General features: G+C 41.3%; 1 protein-coding gene across 4 annotated transcripts in view; it reads left to right on the forward strand.

The window, feature by feature from the left end:
• Positions 1 to 22,412, forward strand: part of LOC110981859 (uncharacterized) — a 32,055-nt gene extending 9,643 nt beyond the window's left edge. Inside the window, exons 5-28 of one of the 4 annotated variants that reach the window (XM_022239846.2) lie at positions 1,517 to 1,627; positions 2,794 to 2,946; positions 3,803 to 3,907; positions 4,433 to 4,573; positions 5,418 to 5,534; positions 5,808 to 5,927; positions 6,177 to 6,302; positions 6,449 to 6,514; positions 6,973 to 7,731; positions 8,206 to 8,259; positions 8,882 to 8,917; positions 9,341 to 9,475; positions 10,498 to 10,548; positions 10,828 to 10,947; positions 11,428 to 11,613; positions 12,062 to 15,100; positions 15,731 to 16,105; positions 16,638 to 16,760; positions 16,974 to 17,090; positions 17,550 to 17,684; positions 17,839 to 17,970; positions 18,476 to 18,598; positions 19,032 to 19,146; positions 19,874 to 22,412. In XM_022239846.2, the coding sequence (XP_022095538.2) occupies positions 1,517 to 1,627; positions 2,794 to 2,946; positions 3,803 to 3,907; positions 4,433 to 4,573; positions 5,418 to 5,534; positions 5,808 to 5,927; positions 6,177 to 6,302; positions 6,449 to 6,514; positions 6,973 to 7,731; positions 8,206 to 8,259; positions 8,882 to 8,917; positions 9,341 to 9,475; positions 10,498 to 10,548; positions 10,828 to 10,947; positions 11,428 to 11,613; positions 12,062 to 15,100; positions 15,731 to 16,105; positions 16,638 to 16,760; positions 16,974 to 17,090; positions 17,550 to 17,684; positions 17,839 to 17,970; positions 18,476 to 18,598; positions 19,032 to 19,146; position 19,874 (6,440 nt within the window). In that variant the 3' untranslated portion in view covers positions 19,875 to 22,412. The other 3 variants (XM_087136739.1, XM_087136740.1, XM_022239850.2) reach the window with 3 other exon arrangements.
• The last annotated feature ends 683 nt before the right edge of the window (positions 22,413 to 23,095 follow it).

Consider the following 23,095-nt stretch of genomic DNA (forward strand, 5'->3'; position numbering starts at 1 on the left):
TTTATTGCCCCACTTGGTCGGCATACGACAAGAAATACACCGCATACTTGGTTTATATGTTGCCAAAACACCCGGTTAGGTAAACATCCATTCATGCAGAACACGCTTCAGTCGCTGAGTATAAACATACAGACGTGGACAGCAACGGAAACTGCATGTCTCTAGACTTAATGTCCTCAGAAATTTTGAAAAAATGTCTACCACTTTCACGAACACACACGTAAACAGTGAGCATAGAGTCACTCGTACCGTTCCACACGTCAATGACGCCGTCTCTAGTGTAAGCTAATAGCTGATCACGCTTCTTCTCCGAATGTCTGACCAATCAGATTCGTCCAAACCACCTGTTTATCGATCGAATGAGCGGCATTGTTTCTTTCGAAGATAATTCTAGAATAGGTGAGGGGTGCGTGGACTGTAAAAATGAGGCCATCTGTCATTGAGCGAAAGCAAATTATTATCAAGTATACGATTCTTGCTACGAAGAAAATGTCTCTCAGAACTGTCTTAGATCAGACACCCTTATTTTTTTTCTGAAGAAAAGCCTTTTAAAGAGGTAGTTTCGTAAAAGCTGAATCAAGAGTGGCGCTTTGCTTTTCAGGTTATTCGTCTTTCGCTTAAATCAATACATTTATAGATTTTGTGTGATCTGTTGTGAAGATGAGGAACGCTGAAGGGTGATCATTTTTATTTGAAGTATTGATCACATTTAATTGATCTAAACTGTAATTGCCCCACATATTTTGTCATAAATACCGAAAGCACACAGGGCATGTGCCCCTTATTAGACTCTCGCCTCCTCCATGCTGGATTTTAATCCTCTGCACAGGCATTAGGTTGTGCCCCTGAAGCAAGTTGTGCACCCCTTTTAACTCAATCCCTGTCCCTCCCCCACACACACCAGCGGGTTTTTAGTTACGCTGCTGGTTGACCCAGATAAGAATTAAAGAGTGAAGCTTGAGGAGTGGAGCCAGCTGATTTTTCTAAAAAATAACTTGAAAAATATCAATTAGAATTCACTCATACGAACCTAAATTGATTCAAGTTAGTATAAAGATAGAAAATTGATTTAATAAAAAACGAGTCAATTCAACCCAAATTAAACAAACTGTTGATATCTAAAAAGGACAATTTCGATTTTTTTGAAAGTTATATCGATTTAGCAGAATGCGCTTTTGGTTTATAAGATTAATCATTACAAGACGACTACAACGTTGAAAAAAATTCATATTGGTTCTTAAAAGTGTTGTCAGAACGAGAACGTACATAATTTGAAATGATTGATTAAAGACGACAAGTGACCGGGGATATTAAAACCGACCAAAATTAATATTGCATCCCACTTTGACTTTTATTTTCCCAACATTTAACTTCTACACTCACTTCTCGGCGATGACAACTGCAAGAGACCCCCATCTTACCACGGAAGTCCTCAAGGACCCGACCCCTTGGCACATGCAGTATATTAATCGGTTTTCAAAATGTTGCTGTGTATGTTTTTTTCTGTATTCCCCAGCCTGCCGTGGGCTGGTCTGTTTCGACGGCGCTGAACTCGACGAGCTACGGTGTCGCTGCTGGTGCAGCGACCCGGGGCTGACGTACGACTACTTCGAGGAAAAATGTCAGGGTAAGCTGCCAACATGAAAAGATGACAGACATTTTATCCAGGGATCCATCATTCGTTATTAAACTTAACTGTGGTTTTTTTCTCCAGTGACGACAGATTGTTAACACCTTTGGGAATAAGCTAGCGCCGCATTAGTAAAGGGTAATCTAATGGCCTATACACGTGTATTTTGCCTCTGACATGTGAGATAGATAAAGGACATAGATTCTAGTTGCAACAAAATCCAAATTCTGTTATTTTTTTCAGCACGTCATGTTGATGCCTCAGTTATGCTTGACTGAATAACTGAATGCATGAGAGCTAAATTTGACCTAATAGAGACTTCCAAGCCAATTTGTCAATGAAATAGAGCTCTTCAGATCTCACTAAGTAAGGATTTTCAAGGATATTTAGCCAACGTCTTTTATAAAGATATCCGAAGTACAAAACGCCAATCTGTTTACAAATGGGAACACAAAACAACGCCACAATAAAACTGTTCGCCACAAGTGTTGTTTACATGGGCGTTAATCCTGGCATTGCATTGGCAGGCAAAGGTGGTCTCAACATTGGCGTTCAATCCAGACATAGCACTGGTACGCAAAGTTTTAGGGGGCACCGAAATGTGATCGTATTGAACTCTGAGCCGCTACCGAGAAACGGAAAAGCACAATCTGTGGAAGTCAGCACAATCTTCGCTGATAGGCAATGGGATCAGATTGCAATCGACATCAAGCAATTGAAATTCATTTTGACATACACTTGTCGCGTGCATCCGATGGTGCACATCAATTTAAATAGCTCACAAAAGATGTAAGAATAAAGATGGAATTTACAGGTTTCTTTGTCGACGTATCATATAAAACACACGATAGAAAGTTGATTGTGAGACACATAACCGGGTATGTGGGGGACTGGCAGATTCCAAGGGGGTGGAGATTTGAAAAGCGAAATCGGGACAATGAAAATTGGTCTGTTTTGTAGCGGACAAACAAGAAGACTGCTGTTATGCACCTGTTCCACAGTTAGTTGCAAACTTGCTTTTCATCAACTAAATACTAATCTTTTTCAATTCCATCCTTCCTTTCATTCTTCCATCCTTTCAGTTCCAACCATCCTTTACAATTCAATGGGCTCAAGCCATAGTCCGTCTAAATGGATTTTCCATAACTTGTTTTTCCTTGTAGATATAAACGAATGTGTCGCGGGCTCGCACAATTGCGAACACGGGTGCATAAACACAGAAGGCAGTTTCATGTGCTACTGTGTGTCGGGCTTTCAACTCGACGCAGACGGTACCACATGTCTTCCAAGTCCGCCGCCAGATCCAAGCACTATCCGTAAGCATCGCCATCAGATGATGACATTTACACTTTCCAAACGAAACTGTTTCCGAATAAGCCTACATAGCTGTGACGTAGCCACAGGGAGGACGGAGGGCACGTGCCCCCGTCCCCCCGATTCCATGTGCCCCCAGGTACCCTTCACTGAAAAAAACCCGAATGGATGGATATTGAACAAGGCTAACAAAAACTTGCCCCTCCCAAAAAACCCACACCACTGAAAGCTGGTGCCCCCATAAGATGCTAGTGTCCCCTTTGTGCCCCCACTAGTAAAATCCTAGCCACGCCACTGCTACATAGCGAATTCAGTGGAACCTATTCATAGTGATGAACATGTGCACATTGAACTTCTTTTCTTAAGGGTTCAAGATCGAGCTCTTTTAAGAAATGTTTTCCCTTTTGCTTCAAACAGCGGGACATGTATACGATGATGATTACATTTTGGAATGTTTCTATACAGGAACAACAGGTTTCAAACAAGGGTGATTTGCTCGAAATCTAACACCTTCTTCATGTGAAAGGCCCCAGATCACATTTGAGTTGTCCATATTCCGTTTCAATATAAACTCTACAAAAGTAAAGGTTCTTCCCGCCATTTCAGTATAAACCCTGTTGTATTTCAAGCAGTGTTAGTCAAAACATAAACATAAACTCATAACCTCCTAGAAGGCCTATGCCTACTCGTACTTGTGCAGTCGTCTCAACCAGTTGTCAGCTAAACTTGATCGGTCGACGAACAAGTATAAACAAAATGTCTTGGCCTTCCAGAACAATGGAAATGCGCACACTCTTTTTTTTTGCTCCCAAGTAATTGATTAAAGCTAATGTCACCGTATTTCTGGGCTCTTTATAGCGTGTTTTGGAAAATGTCCCGGTGCGACTGCACTCAACCTACTCAACTGCAATTGCATGTGTGAGACTGGCTTCGTATATGGCGAGGACGAATTAGAATGCGTAGGTGAGATAAAAACCTGAAACTTCTAACACAATGTGTTTATTCTAGAGTTATTTATATTCCTGTATCAAAACCGCATAAAAGTACCGCGATGGGGGTTGCCGAGGGAGCATGGGTGGGCGATCCCCCCCCCGAAAAATCAAAAGTTAAAGACATTAACCCTCCTATGCTAAGATACATTCTTGACACAGTTGTCATATCACTCAAAATCAGTCAAATTTCCCATACGTGTCTGTGTACTGGGGGAAATCAAGTGGAAGGCATTTCTGACTGTTTTTAACGGCTAAAACAGGAGGGTTAATGCATACTCGAGTGTAAACGTATTGACTAGCATTAAAAAACTGGTGACACCAACTGGACGAGAGAGTTCCCCTCTTTGAATTTCTTACGATGCATCCTCCAACCTTATCAACGTGTGGCGCTGCGTTATCGTTTCAGCGAAGAGTAAGCGAGGGCAAGAACGTAAATGTGAAAATATTTGTAGTATTTCTCTCTCTCTCTTCTGTTTTTTTCATTTTACATCTTTAGATAGAGATGAATGTCGTGACTATCAGGGTTGGTGTCAGGGTGTCTGTGAGAATACTCCTGGCTCCTATACATGCACCTGTCCCACAGGAACTGTGCTTGATGCAGATGGGTGGACGTGTAACGAGCCCGTGTCTTCATCCGGTAAGAATTAGAAGCCCAAGGTCTGGGAGTTGTATGCGACGCACAATTTTTGGTGCAGTTAGGTCTGTGTGAAATATGTGAGCAAACAAAAAAACACCAGATTGAAAAAGGTAATGCATAATCGCGCGTGCGAGTCTCCAAGTCAGAGGGCCTAACGCTGATATCCCAGCAGATTTTTTCTGACAGGAGGAAGACAGAAGAACAGACACTGCTTAAAATGAAACCAGAAGTTGTTGAGACCATTGGACATATTCATTTCTGTCCCAAAATGGTGTGGAAAGTGTGCTCTCAGCGCAGTGAGACCATCGGTATTCACATACTGAAATTCGTCAAATTATATTACCAAATGAATACTGGCAATCTGCTTGGTAGGAACATATTTTTCTAGCGTTCAAAACAAGTTATTTTGGTCCCTTTAACCGGGTTTGCCTTATACTTTTTCAGTGAAGCATACATCAATATCAAGGACAGTCAGATTTTTACACTTCAATGACGCGTACCTACCCAGTGACAATTCCTAACAGAAAGAAAAAAAAGGGGGGAAGGACCTGAACACACAGTAACAGAACATGACAGCACCGGCATGATAACGGGGCAGTGATGGCAAAGTGATACGACAGTGACAGTGTGATAGTGATCAGGTAATGGAAATTTGGCCACAGAGTGACGGCAGTTAGATTTTTTTACTAAAAATTGTCGACACTTTCCCGATGGTAGAACAAAAATATTAACTGACATTCTAACACAGCCAGATCATCGTCATTAAGAAATATCCATTAATTTAGGTACAAGAAGTTAAGAAGGGATTATTTTCATTCGCAATGATTGTGTAATCCATTTTTAGGGGAATTCGAGTGTTTTGATTATGAAATCTTGTGTGACCACGGCAACCAATGTGTTCAGGAAGGCGTTATTTGTGACGGGTACAGTGACTGCAGTGACGGATCTGATGAGAGACAATGTAAGTGTAAATATAAAACAACTGAAGCAGATTTGTGAAAATGGAAATGTACTGTCGAGTATTTTTATCAACTGGATGTTAATAAATGCACTTACAAGAATGCTAACACTATCATGATTTAACCCACAACGGTGACAATTGTAAATGTAGAAAAAATAATCACTAAAAAAGAGAAAAAGTGATCTGTGTACCAGCCCAGGCCAACCCGACCCAAGCAACATCATCCCTACACCAGTTTTGAAATCGATGTTCACATTCTTGTTCGGCGCACAGGTAAGCCCGTGTGTCGTCCAGACCAGTTTTCATGCGCCAATGGGCGTGCGTGCCTGGAGGCAACACAGCGATGTAATGGAGAAAACGACTGTCTGGATTTCTCAGATGAACTGGACTGCCGTAAGCCTTTTCATAATAATTTGTCTGAATTAAAGTTATATTTTTGTTCGACGGTGCATACAGGAATCAGCGAACGTGTCACCCCTCCAGAAAATGAGGATACCAAGTGCCCCGCCTCCTGAAAAATATAACCTCCTTATGCCATTGTTTACAAGTATACAAACAAATGTTTACATATATACTCTCACAGTTTGACCAGGTTGAAGACATTTTAAAAGCTGTTTTTCCTGTCTCCTTTTCCCCCCGAAGCATGTAAAGACGAAAAGGACGAGTGTCACGCGTGGCGCAACCGCGGGGAGTGTGAGAGTAACCCCGGCTGGATGAACTGGAATTGCCGAGAGAGTTGCAAAACCTGTATGAAGGACGACGGCACAGGTTTAGGACTTTCTAGTTTCCCAATTAAGATCGACACTGCAATAAAGGAGCCGGCCTTAGCAACAATTTATAATGTTTTGCTGTTAGCCACGCACGAGAAAAAACCGCTGCGTAATGCATCTATTCTGTCTCCCTTCTCGTTTCAGAAAGTGGTGTGGTGGAGGAGAGTGAACTTCCAATGTTATTTTTCTTGCGGAATTCGGAGGATTTTGGTGAGCACCAATTCCATAGCAATGCCCTCTCTTTGTGTATTTTCAGGTAGTACGCGTGATGTAAGGATAGGATGCGTCTCGTATTAAAGCATTTCATATACACAGCAATGTCTGCGAAAGATTTTTTGACCGTTAAAATGTTGTAATAATCCATTTTTTTCACTACCCAATTCGATTGTCACTTTTTAGAAGTAATTTGCAGTTGAAAAATTAATCATTTAAAATTCACGTTCTCTTTATCATGGGCCACGCTGTAAATTTGGTTTTCGATTTTTTAATTTATTTGCTAAAACACGAAAATTTCAAAGCGTCGAAATGACTTAATAGCTTAGGGCCTATATTTATTTTAATAGTCGGTTGGTTTTAAAGAATCGTTATTTTTTCAGATGACTACGGACGTTCCTTTACATTTCATGTAAGTTCTCTTTAATACATTCATAAACATACTCTCTACACAGCTTCCACCCTGCAGTATACTCTACGTAACACAGGAAACCGGGAAGGTGCATCGGGAAGCGAATGGCTTTGCCACACCGTTACCGAAGTCCCCATTGCCGTCCGAGCCCAGTTCCGTCTGAGCTACGCCTACAGGAAGTACGCTCAGGCTTACAACATTCCCATCCTGGGCACGGCACGGGCGAACGAAGACGCTATGACGCGGGCCTGCTACGTCGTCAGGTTCCTCCTTGCCGATCGGCGAGATCTCCGGGAGGCCTTGTACCGAGCCTGGGGGAGGATAGCCGTCATGGACGATGACGAAGTGACGGTCAACATCCCCGAGCACTCTCATCTACCTGAGCTGTACAACTCACTGCGCGGGTTGGGAGGCACGCTCCACATCCCAGTGGCCTCGGGCGCCACGGAGAACCTCATCTGTCTGGAAAATGATCCGAACAGTGGGCAGGACATGTTCGTGCACACCATGGCCCACACCATCAGGAGGGTATCAATCACCACGATGACATCAACCTACAACTCACGCCTGTTGGGGGCGTACGTGAACGCGAGAAAGACCGATCTGTGGGCGAATACCAGGGCGCAGTACACAGCAGACGAATACTTTGCTCAAGGGGTGATGAGCTTCTTTAACGTGATCACTGACAGCGAGATTGACTCCCGCGAGAAGTTGCAGCGCTACGATCCCGCATTGTATAACTTGGTGAAGGAAGTCTTCCCCTGCATGAATACCATTGTAGATCGCTGTGACGCCGACCAAAGTAAGAGTCTTGAAAATAATTTAATAATACGGTCTGCTGCTTTCAAAAGCATTCTGTCTAATGATTATTGTTAGCTTCTTTGCGTGGATACTGGTTAGTTTGTCAGTTGATAGGCCTGACATTTTTAAGTAATAACTGAATGTGGATGCAAGTATAGTTGAAGTCGATAGTTGAAGCAATTGGGATACATGTATGTATCTGGATACATTTCGGCCTCTGCATCCGCGAATACCAGCCGTTAAGAGGACCTAGCCCTCCTGAAAGCTGGTCATACTTGGCTCAAATTTTAGAGGGAAGGAAATTTGTTAAGGTGAGACTCAGCTACAGTCGTTGACGTCATAAACTTCGCTTTCCTTGTGATGTAGGTACAGAGTTGACCCGTTGTGAAACCTCTGACGTCTATGTTGTCATGGTACACATGCATGCGTGGTAACTACACTTAAAACATAATTTTTGGATACCTTTTGCCAACAGGTAAAATTTACACAGAGCAGATCAGAATGAACTGCAATGAACGCGGAGAACCAGGTGGGTACAACTAGATTAGTGTCCATAAATTACTTTGCCGCGGGTCTAAAAAAATCGTGATTCCATTTTCTTTCGATTTTACCTATGCAGCACATCATCTTTACAGAAACTAACAAGACTCAAGCCTCACAGAGTAGCACAGTTTACGATAAACAGTTATTAACGTGATGTGTCACAGGGTTTGGAAAAAACTCCACTGAGTTTGACATGTCTACACCAGATCGTGTGTTGACAAAGCTAGCTTTTGCAATGAAAAGCAACCCCTATGTCAAATTAGCAAATAACATTCATTCGTTCAGCTTAAACGGTTTACTTACAAAAACGCCTTTGGCCTTTTCTTCTTGTTAGATTATGGAGTTATACAGGGCATTCCTTCATGAAATTCATTTCATAAAACTCATCTATGAAGAAAGAAATATCCCGTAGTGTTGACATGAACATTTGAAATCATTTCATGGCATATTGTCAAGTGATCTCAATGGCTTACTATTTTGGAAGTGCGAGATGTAACGCTCAGCAGTTTCTGCTAAGTATCATCCTCAAGACCATGAAGTTTTAAAAACTGCATCAAGATCAAGATCTGGCGGCAATAATGACATCAATACCTTTTTTCGAATTTCAGATCGCCAGTTAGATCCAGATACAATGGCGGAAGACGGTAAAACTAAATTTTGCTGAAGAAAGTATAGTTAATAGTCTTAATCCAAACCGAGGAGATTCAAACTTTGATGAATTGCCAACATACGCAGTTAACACGCAGGTTAAAAACTACGTATATGACAGGTTTTTTAATGTCCTGGAAGGTATTCCAATGTTGGATCTGGGTGGGAAATGTGAGCTATAATTGCCTCATCCACTCTCTTCCAAGCAAAGATATCAATCAGTTTCCGGATTTATTGATCTCCGACTTCAACAGTGTAAGCGTAAACCACAGAATGTTTGTTGCTTATTCCTGACTGGTAGTTAGTATCAGGTACATCACTCTTATTCTTTCAAGTCGCTGAATAACTTCCGTGGGAATGTGGGAGGGCCTCAAGGATCGGTCGAGTCAAATCAGACATACTGGTTTCCATCCTTACAGTGTGCAGAAATCTTCACCACGAATGCCCCCAGTGGAAGAATGACGGTGGTTGCCAGAACAATGCAGTCTGGATGAGCACCCACTGCCCCAAATCATGCGGCACGTGTCCGGAACCTGAAGAGGAGCCGGTTGATGGTATTCTATTTTTTTTTTAGATCGCAGAGTTTTTCTAAGTCTGTTGTTGTTCGAAGGAGAAGTGAATACGTGAGTGACTGTGTTTAATGGATATGCTAGAGTGACATCCTGTCAAAAATGAACAAGAAGCCAGAGAAAGATTTAGCTAAGGGAAACAAATGTCAGAGGAGACCTTTATATTTCGTCAAAGAAAACAACATGACATACAACTTCTTTAATCTGGATTGGCATTAACTGACAATCAGAGCTTAATTAACAAGAAAAAATAACATGTGAGTGCAAGGATGAAAAAAAATCTAAAAATTACAAAGTTTATCAATTGTATAGTTCGAAAGATGAATGCAGAAAGTTAAAATGAGAGGGTCATCACACTTCACAGGGAAAGGAGGATTAGATTCACTTAATATGAAGCTTGACTGAGACTGCGAAGTACTGTAAGCCGGGTTTGGCCAGTTTACCGGTACTAACAGCACTTGTAGTCCAAGCCAAGTTACACAGGTTGACTGAAAGACAAACCGTGTAAGTGCCAACATAATTATGATGTGTATCCAGATCTTTCCCACATCCCACCCCACCATTTTCTTCAGCATGCCTAACTCTGCATGAAGGATGTATGCTAAATACTTTGCATGATGGAACTTCACTAGCATCTTATTGTCTTTTAACATGCTAGCAAGTTTGTCTATTTTGTTGGGGAGGGGGTTGAGATATGTGAATGATCTAACCATACAGCCAAACGCAACCTCTGTTGATTTTTCTGTAACACTGAACTGGCAGGCAAGGGGCCCATCAGTTTGAATACCACAGACTGTTGGCTGGAGGCCAGTTTGATCAATGCATATTGTATCCAGACTTTTCAAGACTGAGGTATTTTGATGAAGCTCTGAGGTCTGCATATTTCCTTCTAAACACTGCAATGAAAGGCTTGATCTTTTCTGACAATTTTGCATCCGTCCATTTACTACCCTTAATATATATCATCTGAATATCTTCAGCATTGCTTTAGCACTGTTCTCTCTCAGGTCCCAGTATTGAATTGGGAAGAGACGATGAAGGAAACATAAAATTCAAAGGTGAGAAAAAATCCTTGGATATCAACAGTCTGTTTAAAACTCTGCAGGGAAAACCCAGTCCATGGTTTATGCTCAGCGGACACTCAACCAGATTAGTGAGGAAAGAACAAAGCAAACCTGACTATCCCCTAAATACGAAATGCCTTTTCATATGCTACATGATTAAACTTTTCAAAAGGCCCTTTTTTCGATTTCTTTATATATTTTCTGCATTTATTTGTTATTATAACTGAGCATAGTGTGCAGGCCTCAACGAATAATTAACCTAAAATTGTCTAGAACCCTCAGATTGTCAGGATGCTGATGACCAATGCCTGCAGTGGGTACAAGAGGGAAGGTGCGAGACCCATGCAGGATGGATGGAGATATTCTGTGAGAAGAGCTGCAGTATGTGTGAAGGTAAAAAGACCTGCCCCGCCAGCCTGAGCGCAATTTGCAGACATTTGTGACCATTGGGAGGGTGAACGACTGGAAGGGGTGTGCAGTAGCATTTTATAAACTTGACTTTTCAGATATGGTAGGATGAGAATTTCAGACTCGAATCTGCTCAAGATTGCAGGGATGAGGGATGTGGTTCCCTCTACTATCACACCTGATGAGGTGTGATGAGGTGCGATAAATTTTATAAGAACGGCACAAAGTACACAATCCATACCAATACAGAAATTACCGATTTGTGAGGCCACAGTAATCGGCACGTAGCTACGAAGGTACTTTTGGGATGAGGATGCTATTTGACTGAAGACGGCATGTTAATCTGGAAGCTAACTGATAAATTTCCGCTTTTTATGCAAAACTCATAAAAATTTATACATATTGAAGAAGAGACCTGCCTTTTAAAAACTATGCACCAGTTTTACACCACTTAATTTCCTGCAGATCAAGAAGAAATAGTGTTACGAGAAAATGACAGTGACAATGAAGAGCAGACTCCACTGCCTCCTGATGAGGCACAATGCGTCGACAGCCACTTTCTCTGTGAGATTAACGCCAAAGCTGGGGAGTGCACTACCAATGAATTCTGGATGCGAAAACACTGCCCTCTCAGTTGCCATTTCTGCATAGGTAAGCACTCTGAATGAGCTTCTCTGATGCTCTTGTTTACGCGGAAAGTCAAAGTTTTTTGATATGGGGCGTCTCTGCTACCTCTCCACAAGATGAAGCTAGAGTTTTGTCATCAGTCAGGTACTTAACAGTTGGCCTCACTTTTTGATGCTGGATGTCCAGAAGATGGTAACTATACCCTGTTGCATTTGCTACTTTTCTGATGGGGTGGTTATAGCTATCAAATAATCAATTACCAGCCAGAAGGAAAGATAAATAACCCAAATATCCATTCCACCCAACACATGGTAATTATTTCTGTTTATACTTTTTAAAAACTAGAAGACACTCCGAGTTGCTACTGAGTGTTATCACGTATAAATTTTTAAGTTTTGTTGTGATTTAAACAGATGACTAAGACAGAATGATCAAAGTCTTTATGAATTCGTTTATCACAATTTATCAACAGATATATCAGTCAGCCACTTCACTTGTCAAGACAGTGACCCGGTTTGCCATGAATTGGCCAAGGAAGGAAACTGTGAAGTAGAATGGATCAAAGCAAACTGTAAGAAAAGTTGCGGTACTTGTCCTGCTACTGAAGAAAAGACAACCACGTCTGCTCCTACGCCAGTTCCTGTGGATGAGTATACCTGTGTAGATATCGACCCAATCTGCACGGAATGGGCTGACGAAGGAGAATGCATGAACAACCCAAGGTATATGGAAGAAAACTGCCCGGTGAGTTGTAGCTATTGTAGCAACTCAGAAACCAAGGAAGAGCAATCTCAGTATGAATTCATCCCCACACCTGCAAATGAGCCTGAGTCAGTCTGTGCTGATCTGGAACCACACTGTATTGGTTGGGCTGAATCAGGTGAGTGCGTGTACAGCCCAGAGTACATGCAAGTCAACTGTCCAGCGAGCTGTGGCTTTTGCAAGGGTCCTGGAGTGAAACCTGTCAAACCAAACTGTGTTGACCATGACCGTTACTGCCCTGACTGGGCTTCTGAAGGAGACTGTGCAACCAATCCAGAATGGATGCTTGTCAACTGTAAGCTCAGCTGTGGCATCTGTGATGACCCATTGATCCCAGCTGACAGTGACTGCTTTGACACTGACCAATACTGCATCGATTGGGCAGAATCTGGCAACTGTGAAACTGACCGACACTGGATGTTTGTCAACTGTCCACAGAGTTGTGGTCTCTGTGATGGTTCTCAAATTCCACCTAAGCCAACTATAAGCACTCAGACCTCCTCGTATCATTATGAGCCTAACTGCAAGGACAGTGATGCGCTATGTCCAGGCTGGGCTTTTTACGGAGGCTGCTACCAAAATCCAGAGTGGATGCTTCCAAACTGTGCCTACAGCTGCAACTCTTGCCATTACATTGTGACGAATGATACCCAGGTAGATCCAGAGCCATCAGAGCAGCCATTAAGTTGCTCTGACAAGCATGCACGGTGTCAAGATTTGGCAACTACTGGGGGCTGCCTCACCATTCCAGAGTGGATGACGGAGCATTGTCCAGTGAGCTGCAACATGTGTGGTGATAGGGAAATAGTGACACATCTACCACCCCCAGCCAAAACCAATTACCCAACTGATGATGAGAACATGGCAGTTACTTCAACAGCTTCACTTGGAGAGGTTGAGGAGTCAGAAAACAGTGATGCATCAGAGTGGACTGGAGATTGGATCCATACCAGTGACTCATGGAGAGAAAGCCAAATAACACAAGTGTGGGAAGACAGTCAATCTGATGACTCATCTGATGACAACAGCGACTTAACAGCTGAGGCCTCAATGATTGACATACCCGAGGAGGGGTTCTCGATTAATACAGGAGTTTTCACAAATGAAGATGTTACTCAATCCCCTGTCAGTGTTTCCAAGTCACAAGATAGCATCACTGTGCCTGGTTCAGTTCTCAGTACAAAAATAACCGAAAAAATGAGCACAAGCAGAGATGAAAGTGCACAACCACCCAACTCTGTGACACCATCTTTCCATTCCTTCACCAGTTTGTCAAGTAGTCTCACTGACTCACTGGGTGAGGTACCTCCAACAGTGTTTCATGAGGTAAGCAAGGTTCAAACCACTGACCCTGTTACCCGTGACAAGCAATTACCCAAAACTGATGGTAAATTCACTGAATCCTTAACTCAGGTCCTTAGTTCCTCACCTCCGCCCTATGTCACAAAACCACAAAAGGAATTAACTTGGAAATCAACCTCTGGTACCACTTACAGGACAGGAAGAACCACCGAGCCAGAGTGGAATCCACACCAAAGAACACCCAAGTACATCACTAGCTCGCCAAGAATGAGTACCATCTCCTTTCAAAAAGGGGGAAGCATGCCAACAAGCACAAATGATAAACATTTATTCACAGAAGCAACAGACAAACTATGGAGTAATCCCACACCAACACAAAGAACCATTCCAGTAACAGTCCCTGCAATAGGAAGCTCCTCAGTCAGCACAATTGACTACAGAGAGACCAGCACTGACGATTTGGCTGATAAAAACGTCAGGGTGCCAACCGCTACCACCCAACAAAATGACAGCCACTCATTTACCAGTGAGTACAAGACTCAAACATTCATCAGTGAAGTTGTTACCATCAACTCAAACAGGGTTACTCAGGTCCCTGAAGAAGAGTATACTTTGTCCACATTGGCAGACACAGACTTGAGAAATGATGTCTCAGACTCCAAGAACACTCAGTCATCAAATATTTTGACCACATCAAAGCATCTGCAATATCATACAACACTGGAACAACTGCTTCACAAATTAACTCCAATACCACCAGAGAATGGCACTCCAGTGACTCTACCTGAAGATACAACAGAGCAAACTACTGTTGAAATGAGCACGTTTCTGAGTGAGGTTTTGAAGATATCAACAACAGAACAACCAGTTGTGAAAAGTGACTGCAATGATAAGCACAAAAACTGCCCAGTCTGGGCCTTCCATGGAAGTTGCATATCAAGCTCATCATACATGCATCACAACTGTAAAGCTAGCTGCAATTTGTGTGAAGCCACTGAAGATGAATCAATTCTCCCACAAAGAACAACATCCCCTATCATCACCAACTCACTAGATGAGGGGTCTTGGCTCGACTGCAAAGACAGCAGCAAATACTGCTCTGTATGGGCATCATATGGAGGATGCACATCCAATCCGCGATATATGCTCCCCAACTGCCGAAGAAGCTGCAACTCTTGTGACTTCATTTCAAGCCTTGCTGAAGAGGTTGATGACAACATCTCAGGGTCTGACAATGACAACCTAGCATCATTCAATGATGATGAGTCCTTTATCCCAACAGCTCCTCCATCTGGAGACATGACAACATCTTGGGCAATCAACAAAGACTGCAAAGACACTATTGCATTCTGCACAACATGGGCAAAGCATGGTGGATGTACTGAAAACCCTGAGTGGATGCTACCTAAGTGCAGGAAAAGCTGCAACTCTTGTGACTTTGTTGAAGGTGTGTACAAATAATGACTTTAGTAAATTTTTTACTTTCCTTTTACATCTGTGGATTGGAGAACCAACCAAGAAATCTACAGTACCTCGAACTACTGCCAATCATTCTGAACTGCTTATACCACGTAACTTCGACATTTCCATAATTTTTTCCAGGTTTCACTGCAGTTTTAGACATTTTATTGGAATTCCTTTAATGTAACAATGATGCAAATGGGCAACATGCAATGTTATTTAATTTTTACCTACTTTCTATATTTAGTCGTTCCAGGGTTAAACTACATACCATTAAGACCCCACTGGTTGATATGGTCAGCCAACATCATAACTTCATAGTTCCTTCATGACGGACTCACCTGACAAGTGGGGCATTTTCCTTCAATCTTAGGCTACGCAATGCAACCAAGACAAGAAACTTTCCATTTGACATGCCCTGTGTAGTTTGCATGACGGAAAGCTTAGTTTTAATGAATATGCCTGTGCATGGTGTAAACTGACATACATCTCCTCCAGCTTTCAGTTTCTTTGGATTTCATTCTTTCATTTTTGTTGCCTTGCAACTTTGCAATCTGTACCAAATGAGGGATTTCACAAGATATAAAGAAATGCTGAAATGATTTCTTCTTTTTAGAGCCAAAAGACACATTATCAGAATCAATGGATGAATCATACAGTGAGCCAACATCATTATATGAAACAACAACAAACAGAGTGCCAGTCACACAGTCAAACAACATGAAGCCAACGGACCCAAGCTGTGCTGACTCCAATGCAAACTGCGAATACTGGGGATCCATTGGGGAGTGTGCGAAGAATCCCGTCTGGATGGAACGCAACTGTCAAAAGACCTGCCACACTTGCCAGAACTTCTGGTCCGATTGCTATGATGACTACGGGCCGGCCTGCGAGGGCTGGGCCAACATTGGAGAGTGTGAGGCCAACCCTTATTGGATGAAGAAGAACTGCAGGAAAAGTTGCCACACATGCAATGACACTTTCAATGAAGGTAACAAAGTCTGCCCTCATATAAAATTCTTCCACATTCTCACAAATATCTCAGAAGAAGGATCATCGCTTATTATAAAAGCTATGTCCATCAGTAAGATCACTTATTCTTTTGCTCAGAGGCACTACTATGATTTCCAGACATTGGAGGCTTTTTAACCAACCTCCTTTTTAGTTCCAGGCATGCTATGTCCATTTCAACCTATGCCTGTATTGAGATTAAGGAAACTGTACACATTTGGGGAATTCTCATTAAACGATACATGCCAGATCAAGCAAAGTTCAGGGTTAAAGCCCTGGAAGTTAGTCCCTAACAACATTTCTTGTTTAGAATCTTTATGCCTTTGCTCCTTTCCTGTCTTTTGTTAAGACAGATGGCATGTCCTGCATATGAATCATGTTTTCCCACAAATTAATGTATACATGTACCTTCACCTTGAGTTCTTTGACTGCACATCTCCAAACGGTTACTCTGATACCTACGTGCTTTCCTGTCTTCAAAAGTCTTGTGTCATTTGTTGGGAATCATGCAGATTTATGTGCCGACAACTATGAGAAATGTCCAAAATGGAAAGAAGAGGGTGAATGTGATTACGATGTGGACTGGATGCGAAGTAACTGTAAGAGAAGCTGTGGCTTGTGTGCTTTAGCCAAAGGTAAGTGTCTTTCAGCACCATCTCTCAATGGCAATGCAGCCTATTGGCACTGTAGACATCAAGTTCAATTGGCAGGTATTCGTCAGCCACTAGTTGAATTCACCTGATAACATCTGCACAAAATATATACTTCTGTGAACAGACAGTGAACAAATTGTAATATTTTCACAAATAAAAAGAATTTCTCACTCAATTTTCATGTGACTCCTGCAGATGAGAAACAATGCCTTGACTCCTTCGACAACTGCACCCAATGGGCTGAGGATGGTGAGTGTGATGGCAACCCAGTGTGGATGAGGATCAACTGTTGCCTCACATGTCTTGAGAGGGGTGAGTGCACAGAATGGGAAAAGTTTACTTGAGGTTCTTCTGGCTTGTTTTATGGAATCTGTGCAGAAACACCCACTGACAGGTGAAAGACAGAGAGGCTGGGCCGACTGCCTGGTTCCCACATTTATAATTATTCAGTTTTGGGACAATAATGGAAGGACCCAAACCAGTTCACCCACCTCCCTTGGTGAATAATTGAGTCCAGTGAATAAGTGAGGGATGGTTTATCCCAACCAAAGAGGTACAAAATTGATGTCAGCTCATGAAAATAACCCAAGGAGAAGTTGCTTGTGCAGGGCTCAAAGCAAAACATTTTCTTGATAAACCATTTGTAGAACACTTGCATAACGGTTTAGACCTATACTCTGTGGATTGAATACCTACACGTACATGTACATATTCTTAAGGCTTCAAAACCTCCCTTTGCGCTACTTTCATGTTTCCAATTTAATATTATAGAGCCTACTTACTGTGTGGACAAGGACGAACGCTGTGTACAGCTGAGAAAAGATGGCGCCTGTAACTTTGACAGGGAATGGATGTTGGAACATTGCAGGATGTCATGTGAAGCTTGCAATATATCCAATGTCAACAGTAAGTGCAAATAGACTCCAAAACCTGATGGAAAATGACTTGTCCATGACCTTTTGATCAGCCAGTTCTTTGCTTTTTGAGAGGCCAAAAAGCCCCGAGGCAATTTGACTGAAGTCTTACACTGTTGATTGTTGGATTTTCTCTATGCATGAAGTTCCACATCCAAGGAAGGACTGTGTAGATGATGGAGATTACTGTGCAGAACTGGCCCTTGAGGGCGAGTGTGAGACAGACCGAGAGTGGATGAAGGACCACTGTTGTCACTCATGTAGTCTTATGCCAGAAGGTAATCAAAATAGGTGTTGTTGAATTTATAACCTCCACATTTGGCTATTCTCTGTAATTTCATCTAAATGAGATACTTATTTTTGTGTGCTGTCCACTCAAGATAAAAATAACATGCTTAATGGTCAAATGGCAAAGTCTTTCAAAGCTTCAATATTAATGCTCGATGCTCATCAAACTCTTTGTGAAATACAATTCCTAACATAAAGAAGTTTGATTTACTAATCACTTTATTTTGACAACAGGAAATTTCTGAAAATGCATGGGACTTAAAGTTGCAATCTCCTGCGTACAACATGGTGCTTCTTTTAAGCCATTAGTGCATATGCTACCGATATTGATGTCACAACATTACTCAAGTGCTTGCCCATGGTCTGAGCTGCTTTCTTTCATGTGCCAATATTCGGCTGAACAATTTTTTGCAATTGTATTTAGCAAATCTTTTGCGGTGATGGATAATAAATAAATTAGCCCTTGAAAATCACGGCCTCCTCAATTTGTTTTAGACTTCATACCAGGATGTGCAGACACGAAGCGAGACTGTTCGAAATGGGCCGAGGCTGGCGAGTGTGACACCAATAAAAACTACATGACCATCCACTGTGCAAAAAGCTGCAACAAATGCTCAGGTGAGCAAGCTGACTTTTTGCAGTTGGCACATTAACCCTATCACTCCCAAATCCTCCAATTTCAATACGATTTTAACCCTAACAGGGGTTAGGGTTAAATAACATCACTTTTTTACCATGATACATGTACTATCCTTGAAATCTGTTCATGGAACATTTCTTGAATGGAGCAGCTTTTATTTTGAGACCCAACAGTTTTTTGGGGGAGAGGGATTAGAAATGGCACTTAAAACTCAGATCCATTTCCTGACCCAAACTGCCTCTGGATCAGATAAACAAATATTAGAGGTAGTTAAACACATCTGAATAAGGGACTTCAGAGGAGGAGACCAAACATGGGTGGGACAATCAATCAACCATTTTTCGGTTAATCCTTCAACTGCTTCTATGGTTCCCCAGGGCACTAAAAAACCTTTTCCCCTCAATTCTCCAGAGTGCATTGACACTGATGACTCACTCTGCTTGGAGCTTGCCAGCAAAGGCCAGTGTGTGGCTGACCCTGGTACCATGCTTGCCTACTGCCCGAAAACCTGTAACATGTGTTTTTAGTAAGTGATCTCTTTATTTGCAGTACATATCCTAGGTTTGGCAAATTAGACCAGGAGTATGCATTCCACAGATTTTGGTAAATGTAAACGATGAAGACAATCAAGACCAGTTTTTTCTCCCTATGTTGATCACAATTACAAGCACATTGATATTATCGCAGTACTGTACTCTGTATATTTTACAGTACCCCTTTGCAGAATTAGTACAAGCATAAACAAATGTTCATATTCATGTGTTACGTGCATTGAAACAATGTAGCCGTATTTTGGGGGGCAAATTTATACCTAGAGCAAAACTTTGATATAAGGTCACTACTAACTCACTAGAGATTATTTTCGTAAAAGTAAAAATGTACAGATTATTCATGTGAGTTACAAATTAAGCCTTGCACACTTTGCTGTTATAACCAGTCTTTGTGTCACACATTTGCCATTTACCAATAGGTACACCAAAAAATCAAGGCCATTAGAAGGCTATGGCTATGTTGGTAACATGAGGCTACATATGAAAGTCACTGTGTCTGGCTGCAGTACAGTACTTCCCCTAGTGTTACTCCAAGCCTCAGCCACTTGATTTGGACACGGCTAATACCTAATGAACTCCATCAGGCACCTTTCTGAAGCATGTATATGGGCTTCCTGGAAGCAACAATTTAATAAGTGAACAGAGTGTCATGTTATTTTTCAAAGCATTTTAGTTATAAAATAAATTGACTCACCATTGCAGACTATTGGCTGATTCGTCTCCATATATCAGCAAGTGCATTGTCCAGCTGTCGTGTTTACACCATCTGGCGAAAAACAGAACTCTTGTTGGATCTTGTGTGGATCTGATCTGGAGATGCCTTGAGTCCGCAGGGCGAGGATGAGGCTGTTACGAGAGATGAGTAAAATGAAGACCAGTTCCTTGAGATGTGCTAACTGCTTCATGCAATAACTCTTTGTTCTTGTTTGGTGCTTGTAAATGTTAAATGAGTTTGTTGACACAAAATTTAGACTTTGCTTACATACATCTTTGCTGTGCTGGCTGCGGCAAATGAACAGGTAAAGTATTGTGTCTTGTGTATAAGTATTGTGTCTTGAGGATGCCGATGTAGGTATCTCAGGAGCTTTGTTTCCCCAAAAATTTGTTGCAGAACTTAATTTGTATCAATGTCAAATTGATATTTGATGTCATATGCTTTTTAGTTATGAGATTTCAGACTCAAAGTAAAAACAGGACAGGATAATGATTTTTTTTCTTTCTTTCTGAAAAAAGAGGTTAAGAAATGTTTGAGTAAATGTATTTGTTGTGTGTTTGAAACTCCAAATGCATGCTTGCCCCATTAAACCATTGACTCCTGTGTAATAGCACTCAAATTCAGTTAATTTTTGAAAGGTCAAAGGCCAATTACAACACAGGATTTTGAAACAAATTGTCATGCTACCATCAGTTGATGAAAAAAGTTCAAAATGTGCCAAAGTTATCCAGAACAGAAAGATCAAGTTTTAAGCTGGAAAAAAATTACCCATGTTGTAACTGGCACATAATGAATAGCGTAAGCGTAGCATTACTTCATTTTTTGTTCATTGTTTAAACCACAAACCATCCACACCGTCATTCATTTCCCTGCTTTGTGACTAACTGAAACTTCTAAATGAAAGAGAATTTGGCATAGAATTTTGAAATTCAGTAGATTTTAGAAACCATCTATCTTTATAATGTACTAGTTAACTGTCCAAAAGTTTCAACTTGTACCCAACATGTCTTTGATCAATTAACTTTGGTTGAATATTTCATAATTAATATTCTTAAATTTAAAATCTCCCCACATCCTCAGTAATAGCCCAATTTTAATAAATTGGTCAATGCATTTCAAACCACACAACAGAAGCAAACATTTCAAATGTCTTTTCATTGTGTTGTCTGTTTTCCTTCCATCCTGAAGATTGCCCTGCATTGTCACTAACTTCACCTTAACTGCACACATTTTCTACCAACATTGTCTACTAAGATTTAAACTACCTTATATTTAACAGGCTTCTGTGATTTCATCTGAAAAAAGGAAGGCACAAACAATGAAAAAAATCGCAAAAACCCTGACACCGGAAAAATGTATTTACATTACTTCATTTATTACCAAAAATAATAACAGAGGTATTGCAACCCAAGTAGAACAAAAAAGTTAAAACTTGTGGCAAGGGATACCGAAATTCGCAACATACCATAAAAATTATTTTTATCTTTGATCTCTGGCCTGATTTTCTTAGAAACAATCGCATAGTTCTTTTAAAACGGTTGACAATTTTTTGGTGGAAACTAAAGAAGGACGTATTCATTTGATTAATTATCTACTGCGCTTGAAGATTCAGAAACATCTGAGTTTTTAACTGAAAAACAAGGAAGGGATTTTTGGATTTGGAAATAATGGTAACAACACATGGCTTTCTCCATACTTTATTCAGTTTATTCTGAAAGGAATTTGGTTTTATACTTAAGTTTAAAAACTTTTCACACCCCAGTCAACACTTGAACAATCAGGCCTGCCACACAAAATAAACAGAAATTTCGATCCAGTCATGCCACTGGTAAAGTTTTTATCAAACCACTATGAACAGGATAGACTAACAAATTTGGAACATTTCTCTAAGCAAAGCTTTGAGGAGAAATCACCTGATTCCACAGCCCCTCCCCGCCTTCGTCTTCTTTACCCCTGTTGGTTTCCACAAGACAAAATCAGACACCCCAAGGCAGTGTGACAAGGAGTATGATGCTTGAGAGAGTCTCAGGATGATTGAGGTGTGACAAAAAGTGGCGAAATACAGTGAGGGAAGTTTCAGTAAAGAGTCTGTGTGAATGAGGAAGATATGTATGTCTGTGGAGTGCACGGAAGTATGGAGGACAAAATTACTTCAATACCATACAATCTATTCGAGCCTGCTCTTTCTGATCTTTTGAATGCTGCATAGGAGCACTTTGTTGTCATAAAACAGGCCAAATGTAGAGGGACTACCATTACCTGAGGTGACAGAGTTTTATAGCAGCTCTTAAAATGGAACTAAATGCCATGTGGGCGGAACATACAAGAGCTGTCTGTGTGAAACAGAGCTCAAGAAATTTTTTGTAGGTTGAAAATAGTAACTTTGTCACGGATGCTCAAGCGATGGTTTAGTTACCATGGAAATCTGACAAGTTGCTTTGGAGAGGTTCTATTCGTTGTCACAGAAAATTTGGTTGCCATGGAACCTTGAATGTGGTCGCTGTGGAAACTTGATTTTGGTTATTATGTACAGCTTGTCAAGACACCAATGAGAACTGTGCATCTTGGGCCTCTCAAGGGGAGTGTTCTGCCAATCCACAGTGGATGCTGCCAAACTGCCCTGTCAGCTGTGACCATTGCGACTGTAAGTATAGATTGTTGCTGACGGCATTTTCAGAAATAAGTTACAACTCTACAAAATTGAAACCACATGTTAAGTTTATCTTGCTGTGCAATTTTGCCTAAAACGACTTTGAAATATCCATCAATTTCTAAAACGTCCCTTTAATTGCAACAAATTCCTGCAATTGGAAATGCATGTGAAAATAGCAAGTCACATGCACTCACATATCTAATTGGTGGCTTTCAGAGTTGACTGCTGATAAAACACTGAACATCATGGCAGGTCTTGCTCAAAATGATGTAGCACTCTCATAAAAAAAGTATCAGGGGACTTTTTAGCCACTTCTGTTGGCAATGGGCAAACATACCAGCTTTTTCTACTGTTTGCATGACATTTGAGCTAGTGGCTGCATGCTCAAAAGGACCCAAACGGCACTGGACTTGACACATTAGACCAGATTTTGCTGCCACAAGTCTCCCACAATGCCAATTTTTTCCTTCACTACCCAAATTTCGGCAGCTGAGGCCACGGCTCCAGTTGTCCAAACTACAAATCAAACTGATCAATAATTCTTTTCCAGTCAGTA

The sequence above is a fragment of the Acanthaster planci genome, linkage group LG05, assembly GCF_054643075.1.
Source record: "Acanthaster planci isolate LZ-2023a linkage group LG05, COTS_SCS, whole genome shotgun sequence".
Lineage (NCBI taxonomy): Eukaryota > Metazoa > Echinodermata > Asteroidea > Valvatida > Acanthasteridae > Acanthaster > Acanthaster planci.